Below are 17,240 nucleotides of genomic sequence, written 5' to 3'. Positions count from 1 at the left end.
ATGAGCCTGTTCTTTGAGGATTGACAGTGTTTCTGTTTTTTGTTCCTCTTGAGTTGTCAAATATTTCACTGCATGAGTTGTCCACTAAACTAAACAAATTAGGCTGTGTGCCCTGATTTGTAAGAATGGTGCTTGAAATCCAGCTAAAAATCCAGGAGGACTACTGCACTAGAAGACCATAAAATTTGCTCACCTTTGTGTCAGTTGTTGTTTTGCAAAGAGCTATGCTTTATTATAACTGTATTTAACTTCTCATAAGCACAATTTCAGTTAATAAGAAAACAGAGAAAAACAGCTGCCTTTTGTATTGACGTGAACAGCCAGCGCATATTAGTAGTTTAACTTGCCAAATGTTAAAACTATTCAAACAACAAATATTTTCAACATGCAGTTATGAAATTTCATGCACCGGGCATGTTACTGATTTAAAAAAATATTTTCAAGTTTATTATGTCCTTGTGGTCCCCATGGTGTGATCAGCACAGGCCACCCTGTAGATCTGCCCTTTGGAACTCATGTTCTGTGCCGATTAACCACCTGTATTAAATGCCACATGTGTATCAGCCTCCACTAATGAATCCTGGTGTATTATTTATTTTCCTGCCATTAACGCACCTGTGTATATCGGCCATCTGTCTGTAATGACCACTTTCAGATGGTCCCAGGAGTGGTCATTATAAGTGAGTTTGAGCGTACAGAGAAAATTGCTGGAACGTAGCTCCCAGCCGCGCTTTCGGAACTCTGCATTTTAGCAGGGAATGTCTTGCGGGAGGGGAAATGGTAGATGCTGATCGAAAATGGTGAGCTGAAAAAGCACTTTGGTGTGGGAGCTAGGTGTGTGTGTTGGAGGGGGTGTGTGACCAAAGCAAAGGGAGAGAGTCTGCAGCCTATTGACTGGCGTCTCTTCCTTTGCCAGACAATCTGCCAAACACCTTCTTTCTCATCCAGGCAGCTGCTGCCCACTGCGAACTCACTCAGCTTCTCACCATCTCACTCTCTGGAAGGTTCATGTGGCTTAAGTCCTATTAGCACAAACCAGATTGAGTTAAACAAATGCCCTTTGTGTGACTGGCGCTGGCATCACAACTAAATGTGCAAACAGGCTATGGTACCTCCACAGAGAACTGAGTGAGAGTCCACTGAGCAAACATTCCACTTAGTGCTTGGTAACACATGAATTATTGTAACAGGACATACAGTAAATTCTGCATTTTGCAAAATTGCTGCCTGCTACCTTTTTTCACTTCAGCATCTCGGTTTCCACTCCTTTTGTATTTTGTGGTATTAGAAATAAAGTGAAGACGATGCACACCTCTGTTTTCCTTATGTTGCTGTGTCGGAAAGGAGGCCAAGCTGTCACTGAGGCTGAGTCAGACAAACTAGGAACAGAAGCCAGTGTTGTCCTGTGTGCTCACTCCTTCGAAGACACGGAGCTGTGTTTGTCAGAATTCCGCACAGAATCCACGTGTAGCGTTAGCCTGAGGAATATTGAGTCATGACGGAGCAATTAAATGCTGTGAACATTTATTAGCCCTGAGGTGAGAAAAGTCCTAAAATGTCCCAAGGAAATAATTTCGCGCTGACCAGAGACCTCTGTCAGGCCAAATAAACTGAGACATGCTGTCAGAGAAGGGCTTAGGTAATACACTTTGCATTTGTTAACTGTTTTTTTTTGGTAGAAGACATTTCAATTACTCTACTAGTGAATATTAGTTGGCTCCATTTGTGCTGCTCATAAAGTTGTTCCTTGCAGTGCAGAGGGTGGCCAGCGGTACTGTGGCCCAAGGCAGAGTGGTACAGTGGCATTACCCTTCATACGAGAGTCCCAGTTTATGTGTTTCTCATAAAAATGCTGGCACACAGCCAGCAGAGAGCAGAAATCAGTGACACCAGGTATCAATAGGCAGCAATATTGCATTCCTCTAGCAGCCTGACTGGAAGTATTGTATGAGCCCAGAGAGAGTGTTATTGTTAAATATTTAATGTCTTCTTTTACAGGGAGCTGAATGGAAATAACATCACTCGCATCAATAAGAATGACTTTTCTGGGCTAAAGTACCTCAGAGTCCTGTAAGTAATTTCTTTTTTATTTATTTGTTTATATTTATAAATATGTAATGGCTGTGTGAGTTTGTATGTGCGTATGCAATATAAATAGGAAGTGATTCAGTAGTCACTTGACCACTTTATACAGTAAGTGCACCATGGGAAACGTGGGGTTGAATTGCATGGGCTATTAACAGCAAGCTGAGGGGGGTCTACACTTAAATCCATTAGAACTTTTTTTGGCTGTTATTTCATCCCATCAGAAGCGCTGAAAAATACAGTATATCACGTTAATGCACAGCACTTCGCAGTGCTGTCTGCTGCGATACAATGCACTTATAAGAAAGGTTATCACACCACAAATATATTGTCATTCAGAAAATCAACGAATGTAAAGAAATGCTTAAAAGTACTCTTCCCTAGTTTAATTGCAGCTCTTATGATCCCTGTAGTTTAAATTAATGAAAATCCCAAGAGGACACAGTATATTATTATTCACCGACCCACAGCCTGTTGAAATAAGGACTCTTAAATGAGAATAGTCTCATTATCCTCACCGTTCATCATTGCTTAGAGTATAAGCAGTTTTCTGTATGGCATCATGCACAGATCCTTCATGTGCAGTGTCTGGTTTGTGCATTGTACATTGTGCATATGTCACAACTCTAATGTAAGGAAAGTTGATGTCTTTTTATTCAACAAGCACAGCTTGACAGCACCGCTGTGACCATCATACCCCTGGGCCTCGTAGCCCTGGGTCATAAATTCAGGTTGGTTTTTGTCTTGTCACAGGCAAGCCGGAAACAATCCCTTACAACAACCTCCAAGCGTTCTCAAGGTTTATCTGGTTGTAAAACCCTGACTCTCCAAGGAATACTCAGCCCTCCCTGGCCACTAAGGTTACAGCGAGGCTGTTAACATGATTAACGCTGAGGTAAAACACAGCCAGGAAGAGTGCAGTGCACCCGGCTTTTGTGTTACTGACCTCTGGACGTCAGCAGCTCCCAGGCTAATGGGGGCCTAAACTTCCACTTCTGAGCAAAAGCCCTGGAAAGCGGAGTGCCAAAGCTTGTGGCCCTGTGTTTACACTACAGACCTGCAGCCTTCATTGCAGAACACAAACCTTCCCCACATCTCTATAAAGAATTTCGTTTTACGCTAACTTCCCATTCCCACCCTCAAAAAGAAAACTGAAAAGGTTCACTGTCACCCATCTGTACTTTTTGACGTGTTACTTTCATTGGTACCTTTGGGGAAATGTTACGGTGTTTGAACATGTTAATTTAAGAAATTCTAAAGTAAAGCAGACTTTTGCGGTCGGTACATATTTTGAAACGCACTATTAATGTATGTGAAACTTTAAAAAGATCAAGAGTCTATCACAGGTTGTTTTTAATGTTTGATGCGTGATATCTGAAATGGAATGTAACAATATTTGTATTTATCCCTTGACGAAGTAACCTTCTTGTCTGTTCAAAGCTTGTTAATATGTCTGACACTTATTATTAAAATGCATTCAACCCACCTTTTCTGTGTTTATTTTGGCACACCCTGTAACAAATGTGTTCATACAGCCAGTTTCCTTTTTGATGTTTACAGCCCTGACCGCCAGCCCACACTGCATCCGCATCCCTTTGCCCAAAATCTCCTGACGACACTGCTCTTCATTCTCTCAGCCCAGACCCTTTGGCCACGCTCTTCCGAAAGCTACTGAATCTTTCAAGTGCTCGTGTTCTGATCACTGAAGCACCTTCTCTCTTGGCAACACCAGACCACACAGCCTCTCTGCTCTGTAAAACCATGCTGCTTTCTGGTCCCTTAGTTCTAATCATCACTACTATGGGTGCCCTTGGCTTTAATTCTTTGGGCAATCTGTTGCTTAACCACAAGACCACACTACCTGCCTCCCAGGTTTCTCAGCTTTACCACAGGGTTATTATTCCCTCCTACTTTCTAGATAACTCAGTTTGCCAGCAAGCTGATTTTGGCCAGAATCTGTAAGTCAGGACAGGTTTCCAGACTCTTCAATTAAATAAATCCAAATGATAAAATATTTTGGATAGTCCATCAGTTTTTGGCAACTAAGGGCAGCTCAGGTTTCTTCCACTTATAAAACTATGTGAACAGCTCATTGGGGTAACTAATAATATGACCTGAATTTTATAGTCTAGTCTGCAGACTAGGATGGCACAGTGGTGCAGTGGTTAGCATTACCAAACTGGAGCCCTGACATTGAGTTTGTATGTTCTTCCCATGTTTGCATGGCTTTCCTCTAGGTGTTCTATGTTCAAAGATATACTGTTATGGGAAAACTGGCCCTGGTGTGTGTCTGCATGTTTGTGTACTGTATATCTTGTCCTGTCCAGAGTGTACCATGCCTTGTGTCCATTGTTTGTCAGGATAGGCTGTGGCTCCCCCATGTCCCTGTATTGAATAAAGCAGTGAGAATATGGATGGATGGAATGTTCGATACTCTACAGATTTCTGATGGGAGGTTAGTTGGAACTCTGCCTGTAGGTCAGGTATCCGCTTCCCCAGTCCTGGAGAGCAGCAGTCCTTTGAGTGTCGTAGAAGGCTTTAGTGTTCAACGTGCAGAGGTGTGGAAAGCATGAATGTTTACTTATCTTGATTCAACAATTTAATGGACAGACATCTAAATAAAATAATAACCATAAAAATGAAATGTAAAAATTTGGGATTTTAAAATGGTTGAGGGGGTGAGAAAGTGGCCCTGGTGAAAGTATGTGCTTGTTTATGTCTGCCTGCCATGCAATGGACTGGCGTCTCGTCCAGGGTGTATTCTGCCTTGTGCCCATTGCTCCTCTGCATCCCTGCATTGGATAAAGCAGTTAGAAAATAGATGAATCAACAAGAGACTGTCACATCTGCTACAAAAGTAATTACAAAACATAATGATTTTTTAAATTTTGTATTTTAACATATATTATACAGACTGTTGAATATTATAGCAACAGTATTACCAACCTGATCAAGTCAGATCTCAGGAGCAAAGATCTAGAGATCTGGTCATTACTGGGATAGGAGACCTCAAAGGAAAAAGAGAGTAGGTTGTGAGTGGGCTAAGAGTTGGCACTCATTCTTCTGGACATAAATTTCCAAAAAACATTATTGCGGTATGGTGAGCAGGGACACTAGGGTCTACCTTCCTTGCTTCTTGAAGTTCAGCACAAACTGTGCCTGAGCTCACAGGTTCCACATTTTAATTGTGATTCTCCTCCCACACCACCCTATTTATACACCCTCCTGCCTCTGTATTGAAGACATCACACACAAACATCCACACCTTGAAGTTTTGCACGGTGCACCAATCCCACCCACACAGAGCTCCTCAGGATCCTGAACTGCCTAAGTATATTATGTTAAACTCCCCTGAGAGGGAAACTTACCTATTAAGGAGAAAAGCTGGGTAAAATGAAGCGCACTTAAGCTAACTGAATAATTTGCAACCACTGGGAGTGAGATTCCTCATGAAGAAGAAGAGCAGATAGGATAGTCTCTGTGTAGTACTGGACACTCTCCTGGATTAATAGGAAGGTTTTTAAGATCAGCCAGAAGGAAAAAGGTTAAGTCTGTGTCTTGACTCCAGGATGGGAAGAAGGATAGTGAGAGCTCTGAAGGGAGGTCTTGGTAGCAATGAAGTTGAGCTGGCAATGAGGTTGAGCTGATTTATAGGCCAGTGTGGCTTGGTGAATTTGAGAAAATAGAGCACAGGCTATACTGATGGGCATCACAAATGCTGGGCAGGTGGTCTGTACTGGGAGGTCCTTTCATGAGACATGAGAGAGAGAATGACAAATGGATTGCTGCTGTCTCAGGGGCACAAGTGGTGACGAATGAAGATGTAGAGATGTCCCTGGCCAAACAGGATCAGCCAGTACAGTTAGAGATGAAAGAGTGAAGGGGTGTTTGTGAAGACAGGGAGTACACTTGCAGAAGATGCAAAAGGGGTGGAAGATCTGTACTGATTGTGTTAAAGTGATAAATGTGGGTATATTGATGGGGCAACATGATGTGTTTTGAGAAGAATACCCCAGTACTTAATTAGGGGAGTTAAGGAAAATCTGAATGAGTGAAACCTAGAAAGAAAAACACAAAAAATATAAGACGTTTCCTAGAGGGAATAGATGATGGGTTTCCATCTGTGAGAATAAATGACCGATCAATTAAATACTTGAAACACAGAACACTAAGGTGACATGCTGGCAGAATGGCAAAAAAGGAGGTGACAATGCCGGAATTGCCAAACCGCTATACTCAAGCAGTCTCTGATATTTTCCTTTAATCCTGCATTATGAATAACTAATCCTTTCATTAATAAGAAGTGTATAATGTAGTCGAGTGATAATTGAACAATCTATAACAATTTAAAACTGGATTTTTATGTGATTTAAAAAATTCAGATGATTTAAAAGCCCTTTATGTTTGTTTATGTTTGTGAAACCAGTTGGTACCACTTCTGAACAGGCAACATGCAACACTACTGCACTCATCTCTAACAGGCTTTTCTGTCCTGTGTTCTCACTCCTCAAAGTAACTTTCTCCTCACTTTTGTCTCTGCAGACAGTTGATGGAAAACCAGATCGGAACAATCGAGCGAGGGGCATTTGATGACATGAAGGAGCTTGAGAGACTGTAAGTGCTTCGGCTTTTGTTGTTAAAAACCTCATAAACTGTTTCATCTCCAACAATATCTGAGGATCTTGTCAAATCTTCACTTCCTATCCCTCACTGTAAGCCTATATTTTCTTTTAATCCTCACTGTAATCCTAAAATTTCCCCTAACCCTCATCGTAACTCTTAGATGTCTCTTATAGACCTAATTCTAAACTTCACTGTAATCCTAAAATCTCTCCTCAAACCCTAATCCTTACTCTCACTTAAATGCTAAGATTTCTGATAGCCCTAATGCTCACTGTAAAGCTAAAATATTTCCTAACCCTCACTGAAACTGAGATATCTCCTGATCCTTAAGGCAGGCACAGTTGTACATAAGGTACTTCAGCTCCATGCATTTAGAGGATTTTTTTGTTGTTTGTCTTCTATGCTTAAACAGACATGTTAGCAAATGTTTAGGTTTGTTGCTAGCAAGTGCCAATAGTCACTTAGATATCAGTTTTGTTGCACACATTTTTGTAGAGCTTTAAAATGGATTGACATTCTGCATAAATTGAAGATGCTTATTTGTATGGTAATCATGGTTGATTACCATTTATGTGCCACCCTGGAATTCTAATCATGCAAATTAACATACAGGGTTTATACTGTATGAAGGAGTGCAGCTGCCTATTGCTTCAGGTGAACTAGTTCTGAAGCAAGCTCATAATGCTTGCATTGCCACTGCCTTAAAATGAAAAGATTTTATCCATTCAATTCAACGTATCCTCAACAACGTTAAAATGGCCATTGCTCAAAAAAGTTAAAGTTTTTCCAGTGTTCTTTTCTGTCCAAATCTGAGAGATGCAAATGTCTTCTGTGTAATGATCTATACAGACCTTTGATTATTCAAACCAGACCACATCTGCTGAGGCAGGGCCTTGTTCCAATGTCATGTAGATTTTCCAGTCCACAAAGACGACAACACCTGCATCACACCACGTGAATCACTGAGAGTAACTCACCCTTCGCTTTTTCCCTCCTCTTCCCTCAGTCGACTAAACCGTAATCAGCTCCACCAGCTCCCGGAGATGCTGTTCCAGAAGAATGCAGCTATCTCCCGGCTGTGAGTAAAGCTGTCTTCCCTTTCTCTCCCTTAGCACTCCCCGAACTGTGGTGCTGTTAATCGTTAATCGTTTAACTGCAATTTTATCAAAATACGATCGCCTTACATAAAAAGCTATTTTCGAGCTACCAGATGTTTTATGGTTACCATTTATTTTCCTCTTAAAGGATGAACACTATAAAGTCTAAACTTCCATTCGCCAATTGTTGCAAATATTGCAAATTTGGTCTAATTGCGGAAAAAGATGAATGAAGATTAAATGATGAAGATGAAAGTTAAATCTTCAGAGTGCATGCATCTGCCTTGCTGAACCCTCCAACACTGCCGTGTTGTTAGTGTGCAGTAGGAGAGTCCAACCCCTATGATAATGGGTGGCAGATTCATGCAGCCTTTATACAAGAGACCAAATAGCGTGCTTTCTAATCTCTACTTTCATAGCACCTAGAAATAAGAGGTGTACTGAAGGATTGATTCAATTTGTGTCTGACATATGCATATGCGGTCACTCTGTACTTCAAGGCCAGAGGAAAGATGTGACCTTTCTGCACTCCTGTTCTTGTGCAATATTATACAAGTTTTTTGTTTTGTGCAACAAGCGGTGAGATCTTTGCCTGAAGATCGGTCATTTGCTGTTGATGCTTTTTTAAAGGATTATAATTAGCAAGAGTACAGGAAATTAGGATAACCAGTTGGCAGTTGACTACCTATTAATTTGTGCTTTATTGAGGTACCTCAGTTGTCCAATTTTATTTTGGTCTTGTCTTTTACCGTTCCACATATCCAGTTTATGAATACATTCTCTGGTGAAAGCAGGAGATATTCACCATATCTCTTATCTACATTGTTTATTTCTTCATAGGCTGCTAGAAGGGCTTGATTTGTTATTTTACTTCTCCATCTTTCTGAGAGGATAGCCTTGTTCTGCATTTTTAAGTAAGAACTGGTTCTTTGATGGAAAGTCAGAATCAACTATTTATCCAACTCCTTATAATTTCAGCTCAGGTTGTTCAGTCAGTCTGAACACCAGAGCTTTCTCTTAAGCGATTATCTGTTTCTTTGACAGGTGAGAGAGAAAGCCCTGACCCAGCCCTGTACAGCAGCACCCCCTAAAATAGTTTACTGTGGTTCAACAGGCATGGATTTAGCAGTGATTCTCTTTGTATCGGTGCTTTCTCTTGAAGTTAAGGTTGTCATTTGCTTCTTTTAATAAATACACTTAGTTTGTTGTGCAGATCTCACATTCGCAGGAAAGCAGATGCAATGCAGTTCCAGTTAAGGGAAATAATATATTAGCTTTACTGCAAGGGTTAGGACATAATTTTATTAATCGTATATGTAAGGGAATGTACAGTATATGAATGATGGGGATTATGTTTGGCAGTAAAAGGTTACATATGTTCATGTTAAGTGAGTCACTGTGCAAATTATTTCTTGTGTGACTTACCTTGACATTATCACACTGTAGATGCATGTAGCTGAGCTGTCAGGTGTTTTCTTTTCAATAGCGAAGCAATATGAGCATTCTGGAATGACAGGAATGGGAATTAGGCAATTTTATTTCAGATTGGAATGACTTCCTCATGCAGCTTTCCTGAAGTTTATACTGTTATGCTTCTACTTCATTTAGCTTTACTACTGATAAAAAGCTTCTATTCTCATGAGGACATTTCCCTTTATACTTGCACTGAAGTGCTCAGTATGGCTTGTTAATGTCTATTTTTTAATAGCCTTAACGAGAGCATTTAATGTAAAGACTGCTGCCCCTAGGCTATACATTACCCCAGATGTTTCCTCTCTCACCAGGGATTAGATGGCTGGTTTTTTTAGCCTTACTAAATAAAGCAGGCATATGCTATAAAGAAGATTTGTGGGATACTGGATTGCAAAGTGTCAGGGTGGCCATTCCTATTGTATCATTGCACCGCCATCCAGTGAGTAGGGCTGTCCAGATGAGACTGGGAAGATCTTTTTGCATGACTTGGTTTTTTTTCTGCACCACACTGCCTCAAGGGATGTCAGTAGTGACAGGTTACAGGTTTACTTAATTAAAAAGCAATTGCGAGAATTAGGCAATAGCCATTATGCACATTATGCTGTGACACAATCTGCCTCATCATATTCAGTTGGTAATTCATCTTTCAAAGGCATCCTTTCCAGGAGGAAGGTATCATTGAATACCAGTATAGCTTTGTGGGAGAGGCCATTTACAGCATTGGTCAATGCTTAATAGAGAACTTCAACCAGTTTTAGTAAGGTAGCCTCGTTTGTAGAGCTCAATGTTAACATGAGGGATCTTCAAGGCGCTGAAAGAAAATTGAAGGTTAGAGACGAGTGAAGTGTTCTGGGACATGACCCCTCTTTGGAATGTTAGAAAGCCTGGGAAGTGAAGTTGGAGGAATGCGATTCCTTGGAACAATAAGCAACGGAACCTGCTGGCGTTAATCATCGTTAACGACCTGTTGGAACCCCCCAACTCGGCAGTGCAGTCTCTGTAATCTTGTCTCCTCTGTCTGTAATTAGGGTGCCCTGTGCATGTTCGTAGCACAAAAGCTACAGACTTGGGGGAGGGCCAGCATGCAAGATAGGTGCCCCAGGGTTTAGCATCTGGAAAGGAGGGAGCAGGGAGCGGGATTTATTGTCTGCTCGGATTGCTCTGCAAGGGCTTGTCTTGTGAAGCCGTGGTTACCACAGTGTTAAAAAAACAAGCAACAGACAAACATGCTAGTCGCACACAGCGTCTGTTTGGGGTGTAGTGTTGCGCTTAGTCCATGGTTTTCCGCGGTGAAACAAAACACACAAAAGGTGCACTCAAGGTGTTCATGAGAGCAAACAGGTACATCTTCACCTTGGCTAGGAGACCTTAAAATGAGATCACAAAGGCACTTTTCACCTGCCTGTGAAGCTGGGGGCACAAGCAGCCACTCATAGCGGCTTCTTCTATGCAAGCACTCAACAACATCAGGAACCAAACGCACAAAGAGAGAGCGGACCTCGAACAGAAAATGACAGGTTAATTACATGTTGTTTGAAGGTGTGCGTGACAGGCATGCGGAAAGGATTATGGTTTTTAAAAAAGAGGGGGATCCTTTCTTTGTTTTTCATGCCTGTCAGTTCAGAGATGAATTGTTTCTGGGCAAAATGTTGGGTGACTTTGAAGTTTCTCTTTGTATCCATTTTATTTTGGGAAAAAAGTGAGAAGTGAGTCTTTTTGAGCCAACATTTTGTCTGAGCTCCAAAATAAAAATAACTGCAATGATTTCCTTTCTGTAATATTTTTAATATAAAATGTTTTTTTTTCCTTTCTGTTCTGGAAAAGAATACTAAATCTACAATGTCAGCTACAAGTGGTTCCTTTGCAAATACTATTAATACTACATAAGAATTAGTGGAATGGAAATATCTGGTATAACTTGTTACAGGAACTGAATATCATTGCAGAGTATCAACTCTGGTAAAGAAATTTAGGGAAACAGAAACGTTTGTTTGTTCTTTTGCATGTTTTATGATTATCTTTTTGCATTGCATTTGTGTCAGCCAGAAGATATTATTATCTCAGTTTAACTCAATTTGCCAATTATGGTAGCAAGCTTAAAATGTAATGTTGACTTATGTAGAGACAACATTTTTTAAACTAAAATGAATTAAATGAGTTTGTCTTACATTTAAATTTACCACAACAGTATGGTTTTGTTATAGACTTCTTATAGAAAAATTAATTGGAAATTGGGATTGGATATGGAAACAAATGATTTAATTTAATTAAGAGAACAATGGTTTTGGTCTGTTGCGTTTTGAACTCAACGGTTTCAGGAATTATATTCCTTGGCACCTTTGCTCTATCAGGAATTAAAAATTTGTCTGGCATCCTCGATGCACACAACCACAAACACGCACAAGCGTGTTTATAAAAACACAACCACACATAAGTTTAAACTCCCCACCTCCCCAGCACAAACTCAAACACAGAAGCTCCCAGACCAGTGCTGGCAAGGAAGCTGAGAGTACACATCTAACTCTGAGAGAGAAGGAGGTCATATCCCCCTCTCACACACATGCATTTGAAAATACGAAAAATATCACTGTGTCTATCACTGCGCTGTATACTACAGTGACACTATAAAGAAGTTTATCATTTGTCTATAATGATGTTGAATTACTTTTTACTCTCAAGTAGTTTATTTCATCAATATCAGCTGAATATCAGTTTGGGTCATATCTTAAATACAGAACTGTATTATCTTAGTCTCAGGAACTAAAAGATTCTTAGCTAATCAACAGTATATCTGACCCAGAAAAATATTGTTTTATATTGAAAGTCTCTTATTGTATTACTTACATGTTTAAACCAGGCTTTCGATTTGGAGGGAGATTTATGGCACATTGTTCTGTATATTGAAAAAGCAGCCCTGTCATAAATACACAACCTCAACCTTCAGGTTCTGTCTGAGGGTGATACAGAAAAAAACTGCCAGTTTACTCTTTTCCTTTATAAACTGTAATCCTTTATTCAGTCAGATAAACAAGCGCAAAATGACAATCACATTTAAAATGACAATCTGGTGAATAGCCACTTGCATAACAGGAAATAGAGCAGTTTAAATGAAACATCTTGTTCAAATGTACTACAGTAGCACTCCACCCAAGATTTGTGCTTACAACATTCTAGTCAGGGGTCCAGAGCTCTTACCACTCCTCCACACAGCTGCTTAAGGCCTGCAGGATATCAAAAAAGCCTTTGGGAAAACCAGGCAACTCTTCAATGCAGCCTAGAAGGGGGATGAATTTGCATAGGGCAAGGCTTTGTAATTAAACAATCAAATAGTGAATGGATCGAGTGCCAAAAATATCAAGGATGATTTTTTCTCAAATTCCATGGAATAGTCTTCTTTATCAAAATACATCATTTAGATTAGTCAGTGTGTGTTCAGAGGGGCTGGCTACAGTATACATAATATTTAAGTATGGTAGGTCCACTAGGGTGAGAGACAAGCTAAAAGACAGTTAAACTGCACTATACTGTGAAAGGTGCAGCGAAGTCTATGGTCCCTGTGTTTTAGCCTGTAAGTGCAGGGCCACCCCCTGCCCCCTGTTCTCCGGTCCTGTCTTGCTGTGAGTTGCTGGCAGACTCTTAATAGCTCTAGACGGGTTTGTCATTTCCTTTTTTTTGGTGTTGTTGTTCATGGAGAAAAATACCCAATAAAGCTGGTCTGCCTGCGAAGAGCTAGGGCAGAAGAAGGCTCTGAATCCTGGACGAGGTTGCTGTGGCAACTGAGGGGGGTTGACTAGCGACACCTTCTGGCCTTGTGCCATCAGTCACTGACTTTGGCTTTTAATTTTACAAAAAGGGGGTGGGTGTCGTTGCATTAATGTATGTGGAAGACTAGGATGAGCAATATTCTTGTCTGTGGGTTCATTTACTGAATGAAAATCGAAGGACAAAATGGGACACAATAGGCCGTCTGTGACTGTGAGGATGAGGGGGCAACATGAGCAGAATTACTGAGCACCTGCTTCGACAGACCATCACATCACCCAGGAACACCAATGTGTTGGATGAGTAAGGGGGTAACAGGAGTAAAGTACAAACCCATGTGCGCACATGCACACACACACAAAGATTCTCTGTGAGGCCCTTCCTCCTGCTTTTCATGGAGTGACAGGTTAATTAAACACAGCTCCCAGCAAGGTCTCCTGGTCAGCTGTTTGTCATCCCTTCCTGTCAGGCAGGATTCCAGTCAGTCAGGGCCCGCCTGCGATGGAGACTGTCTTCATTAATCCCCCTGAGACTGTGGCTCTCTCATGAGCACAGAGGCAGACAGACAGAAACTGAGCCTGGGAAGTGTTAATCACACCAGTCACAGTTAACAACGATGACTGCAGTCTGCAAAGATTGGGTGCAAGGAACGTCATTTAATTCTGATGAAACATGAAAGGCTGGTAAGATAAAGAACACAAGAACAATTACTGTTTGGTAGTAATGTAAATCCAAAAATACCATCCAGTTGTTACAAGAAGGAAGCCAGGGTATTGGCTTGAACAATGTGACAGGGTAGCTTGCTCCATACTCCCACAGCCTTTTGTGTAAAGAAGTGCCTTTTGGTAAAAAAAAGTTTTAGATATTTCCACATAGTTTCCACAGGTGTCTTCTGGGTCATGCTTCACTGTTGATTCTGCTGGGTTGACGTTGTCATAGAGTTTGAGAGTTAGTTATTTTAGTCTGTCTGTCTAAGGCAATACTTTTAGATTTCATTCTTCAACAGAAAGCAGGCTTGTGAATTCTCCTTCCCTAGTATAGATCCACAGGACATGAAGTAAAATAATTCTGTGGGACGTTCTCTTCAAATTGGAACTCTACGGCAGTACTGTGTCAGGAGGTTCTGAGGTGGTGAGCTGTGCTTCATTCTGCTGACCATGGTGGAGATGGTGGTTGTGTGTTTGGCTTGTTCCAGCCCCTGCCCTCCTTGCAGGTGGTAAAAGGGGATTTTATGGTTTGTCACTGGCTGGTTTTATGACTTTCACAGCATGTGGGAGAAACAGCAACACTATAAAAACCATCTGAAGGAAACGGAAGCCGAAAGGGGGTGATTTTAAAACCACTCCGTCGGCTGAAGCATCCAGAGAGGGAAAAAAAGGGAGAGAGAGAGACAGACAGCGGCACGCAGGGGGCTGTGTTTGTCTTTCTCCTGTCGATTCCGAGTCTCTGCCGCTTTCATAATTCACGAGATGGACTGGCTGTGTTAAATATTCACGATCCGGGCTGCAACATCAAGCCTTTCAATCAATGGGCATCAGGAGTGATTTTCAAAGCTGTGATGAATGAGGCTGTAGCGCAGGAATCTCTAGAGCATTCATACCCACACTGAGCAACTAAGCTTGGGAGGAAAGAGAAATGTCCTGCTTTTTATAACAGGGCTTCTTGGCATTTTTATTTGTAGCCTAATGATGGCTTTACTGCATTGTAGAGTTTAGCCATAATTATGAATGAGTACAGCATGAATAAGTCATCACATTGCATTTGTTATACTAAAATGAACCAAATGCAGCTTTCAACTCTGTGAGGTGTACCCACAGCAAAGGCAATTTTCTAATTTAGTTAATTTAGTGTTGGTCAGCCCAGGTTTCCAGTCTCCGATTTGAGGTGACACATGCCGGAGATCGTTCAGTTCTCAGGCCCGTGCTGTGGAACGGAGGGATGGAAGGAATGTGGAGGGCAATGCCAGCAAAAACAGATTGGTTTGGTGCCATGCTTGTTTTCGAGACTTCAGGCTAAGCTTTGCCTCCAGCTCGTCACTTTTTCCTATGCGCATTTCTCTTCTACCCTGGTGGGACCTGCTTGGGTTTTAGCTCAGTGTTTTTGCTAGACCCTGAACTGCTAATGGGTTCACCCTCTTCGCTGAACAGGAGCACGTTGGCTCCTCCAGGCTCACATCCTCTCCCTGTTCCAGTGAGAGAGGTCAAAGTCGCTGATTTTGCCCAGGATGTGTGTGGAGTGCTTCTACTTTTCCAGTGATTTACTTCTCTAGATACCGTAAGTGCTAATTTGATCTTAAAAGATGGTTGCTGAAAATCAGTCTGCAATAAAACTACAGCTCCACATTTCCTCCTGGATATGTAAACAAACAATCTAGTGAGCAAGTATGCCCACACATGCACATACCACAAGAGAATCCCTGGATTAGGAGTAATTTATGGCTTTTTCCCTCCTCTTCCCTCCCTATCATTCGTCTTCTCTCTTTCCTCCTCTCTCTCTCATCGTATCTCTGTATTTCTCTCTGGGTTTTTGGCTGGCTGATAAAGGGGGGATGATCACTCTGTCTGTTTCTTTCACTGCAGTGGAGTAGAGAGTCATTAAAAAGTCTATTTGTGGCATGCTGTTGATGCCATCATGTCTGTAATTTCTGTTATAATTAGGGGCTTGAAGGCATTTTCAGGGATTCCTCTGAAGAAGTGCTTTCATCACTTTAAAAACTCTTGCCTTTCTTTCTGGTTAGCTTCTGTCTAAAAGCCCTGCTTTTTTGTCATTGTAAATGACACGTTGGTTGCAATTGACTTACCTGCTAAAGTAAAGGTGTCATAAACATATTTTGTGCTCTTCAACTCAGTCGTTGCTCTCTTTTTTACATAGACTGTCTTGGCTTTCTCTGTGGTGGAATGGTGTCTTCGCTCTGACTGTCCTTTGAAATCTGCTGAAATCATAATTCTTTTGGGCAACTGAGTGGTGCCACTAACAGGGGGCAAAACTAGACTGGTGTCTTTTAAGTGAAAGGTTTTGGGAGGCAGGTTCGGATCTACATTTGTTCGAAATCTCTGGAGGAAAGGTTTCAGTGCAGTATGTTGTAGTATATTGCCTTCTGGAAGTTCCCAATTAATAAACCCAAATATTATAACTAGATTTTGTTTCATTCATCCATCAATTTTCTAACCACCTATGATTCAATGCCTGTCCATTGCAAACACACTTATACCAGGACCAATTTTCTCAGAAGCCAGTTAACCTACCTGCATGTCTTTGGACTGTGGGAATAAACCAGAGCATCTGGAGGAAACCCACGTGAACATGGGGAGAAAATACAAACTCCACAGAGATAACATCCCAGGGCTGGAATTGAAACCAGGTCCCGAGCACTGCGAGACAGCAGTGCTAACTACTCTTTCTTACTCTTCAAAATACCTCAAGGCCCTTTTTCTCTGATTAAAGTATTGAAATTTCCATGCATTGGTTTCTTGTTGCATATTCCCAATGAGATGCTGGCATTAATGGAGGTATGGACTAGAGTGGTACATTAGCTTTTTCCAGTCAGCCTTGCATAAATACTCCCTTGTTCTGTTCAGGATCTTTCAGACCGTGCTCTCTTTCTTCTCCTGAGCTAGTGTACGCCTTATTTACAGGATAGGCAGCAGCGTGTGTGAATAAGAAATCTGCTTTTCAAGAATTGCATCATAAACAAAATGTTCTATTACTGTATCTGAAGCACTGCTCTTCTATTTCATTAACATTCCAGAAACAAGCTGTAAAAATATATTGTACATCATTTATTAGAATAAAACGTGACCATAAAAGCTAATTTAATTATGCCAACTTAACTACTACTGAGCATCATGCTGAACACCCACCACTAACACTGACCTATTTAAAGCAGTAGTTTAACAATGGACCTTGTAATGCCCTGTAAACCAGCACTCTAGCGCTGACCTACTAAGCGCTCTGCTGTCCAGCACTTTACCAATGATTTCCTCAGCACACTACAGCCCACCACTAGTCCTACCAGCTTCCTTATCTGCTTGTTGGCTGTCTGTCCCACCTGCTGGGCAGCAGCATGGTGCTCTCATCTCATTATCCTCTCCACAGGAGATGGAAAAGAGCCATAGGCTAGCCTCATCCAACAACAAACACTGGATTTTCTTGTGCATGTGTAGAGAACGTTTTTCCTTCCCCACTGTTTGTGCCCCTGTT

At 41.3% G+C, this 17,240-nt stretch overlaps 1 protein-coding gene across 2 annotated transcripts in view; it reads left to right on the top strand.

The window, feature by feature from the left end:
* LOC148835098 (slit homolog 1 protein-like) overlaps window positions 1-17,240 on the top strand; it is a 153,547-nt gene that overhangs the window by 14,609 nt on the left and 121,698 nt on the right. For both annotated transcript variants that reach the window (XM_088915382.1, XM_088915383.1), the window contains exons 2-4: window positions 1,999-2,070; window positions 6,628-6,699; window positions 7,715-7,786. In XM_088915382.1, the coding sequence (XP_088771508.1) occupies window positions 1,999-2,070; window positions 6,628-6,699; window positions 7,715-7,786 (216 nt within the window). The remainder of the gene's footprint in view (window positions 1-1,998; window positions 2,071-6,627; window positions 6,700-7,714; window positions 7,787-17,240) is intronic.

This window comes from Atractosteus spatula, chromosome 5 (assembly GCF_055471065.1).
Source record: "Atractosteus spatula isolate fAtrSpa1 chromosome 5, fAtrSpa1.hap1, whole genome shotgun sequence".
In the NCBI taxonomy this organism is placed as follows: domain Eukaryota; kingdom Metazoa; phylum Chordata; class Actinopteri; order Semionotiformes; family Lepisosteidae; genus Atractosteus; species Atractosteus spatula.
This window is presented reverse-complemented; position numbering and strand designations above follow the sequence as displayed.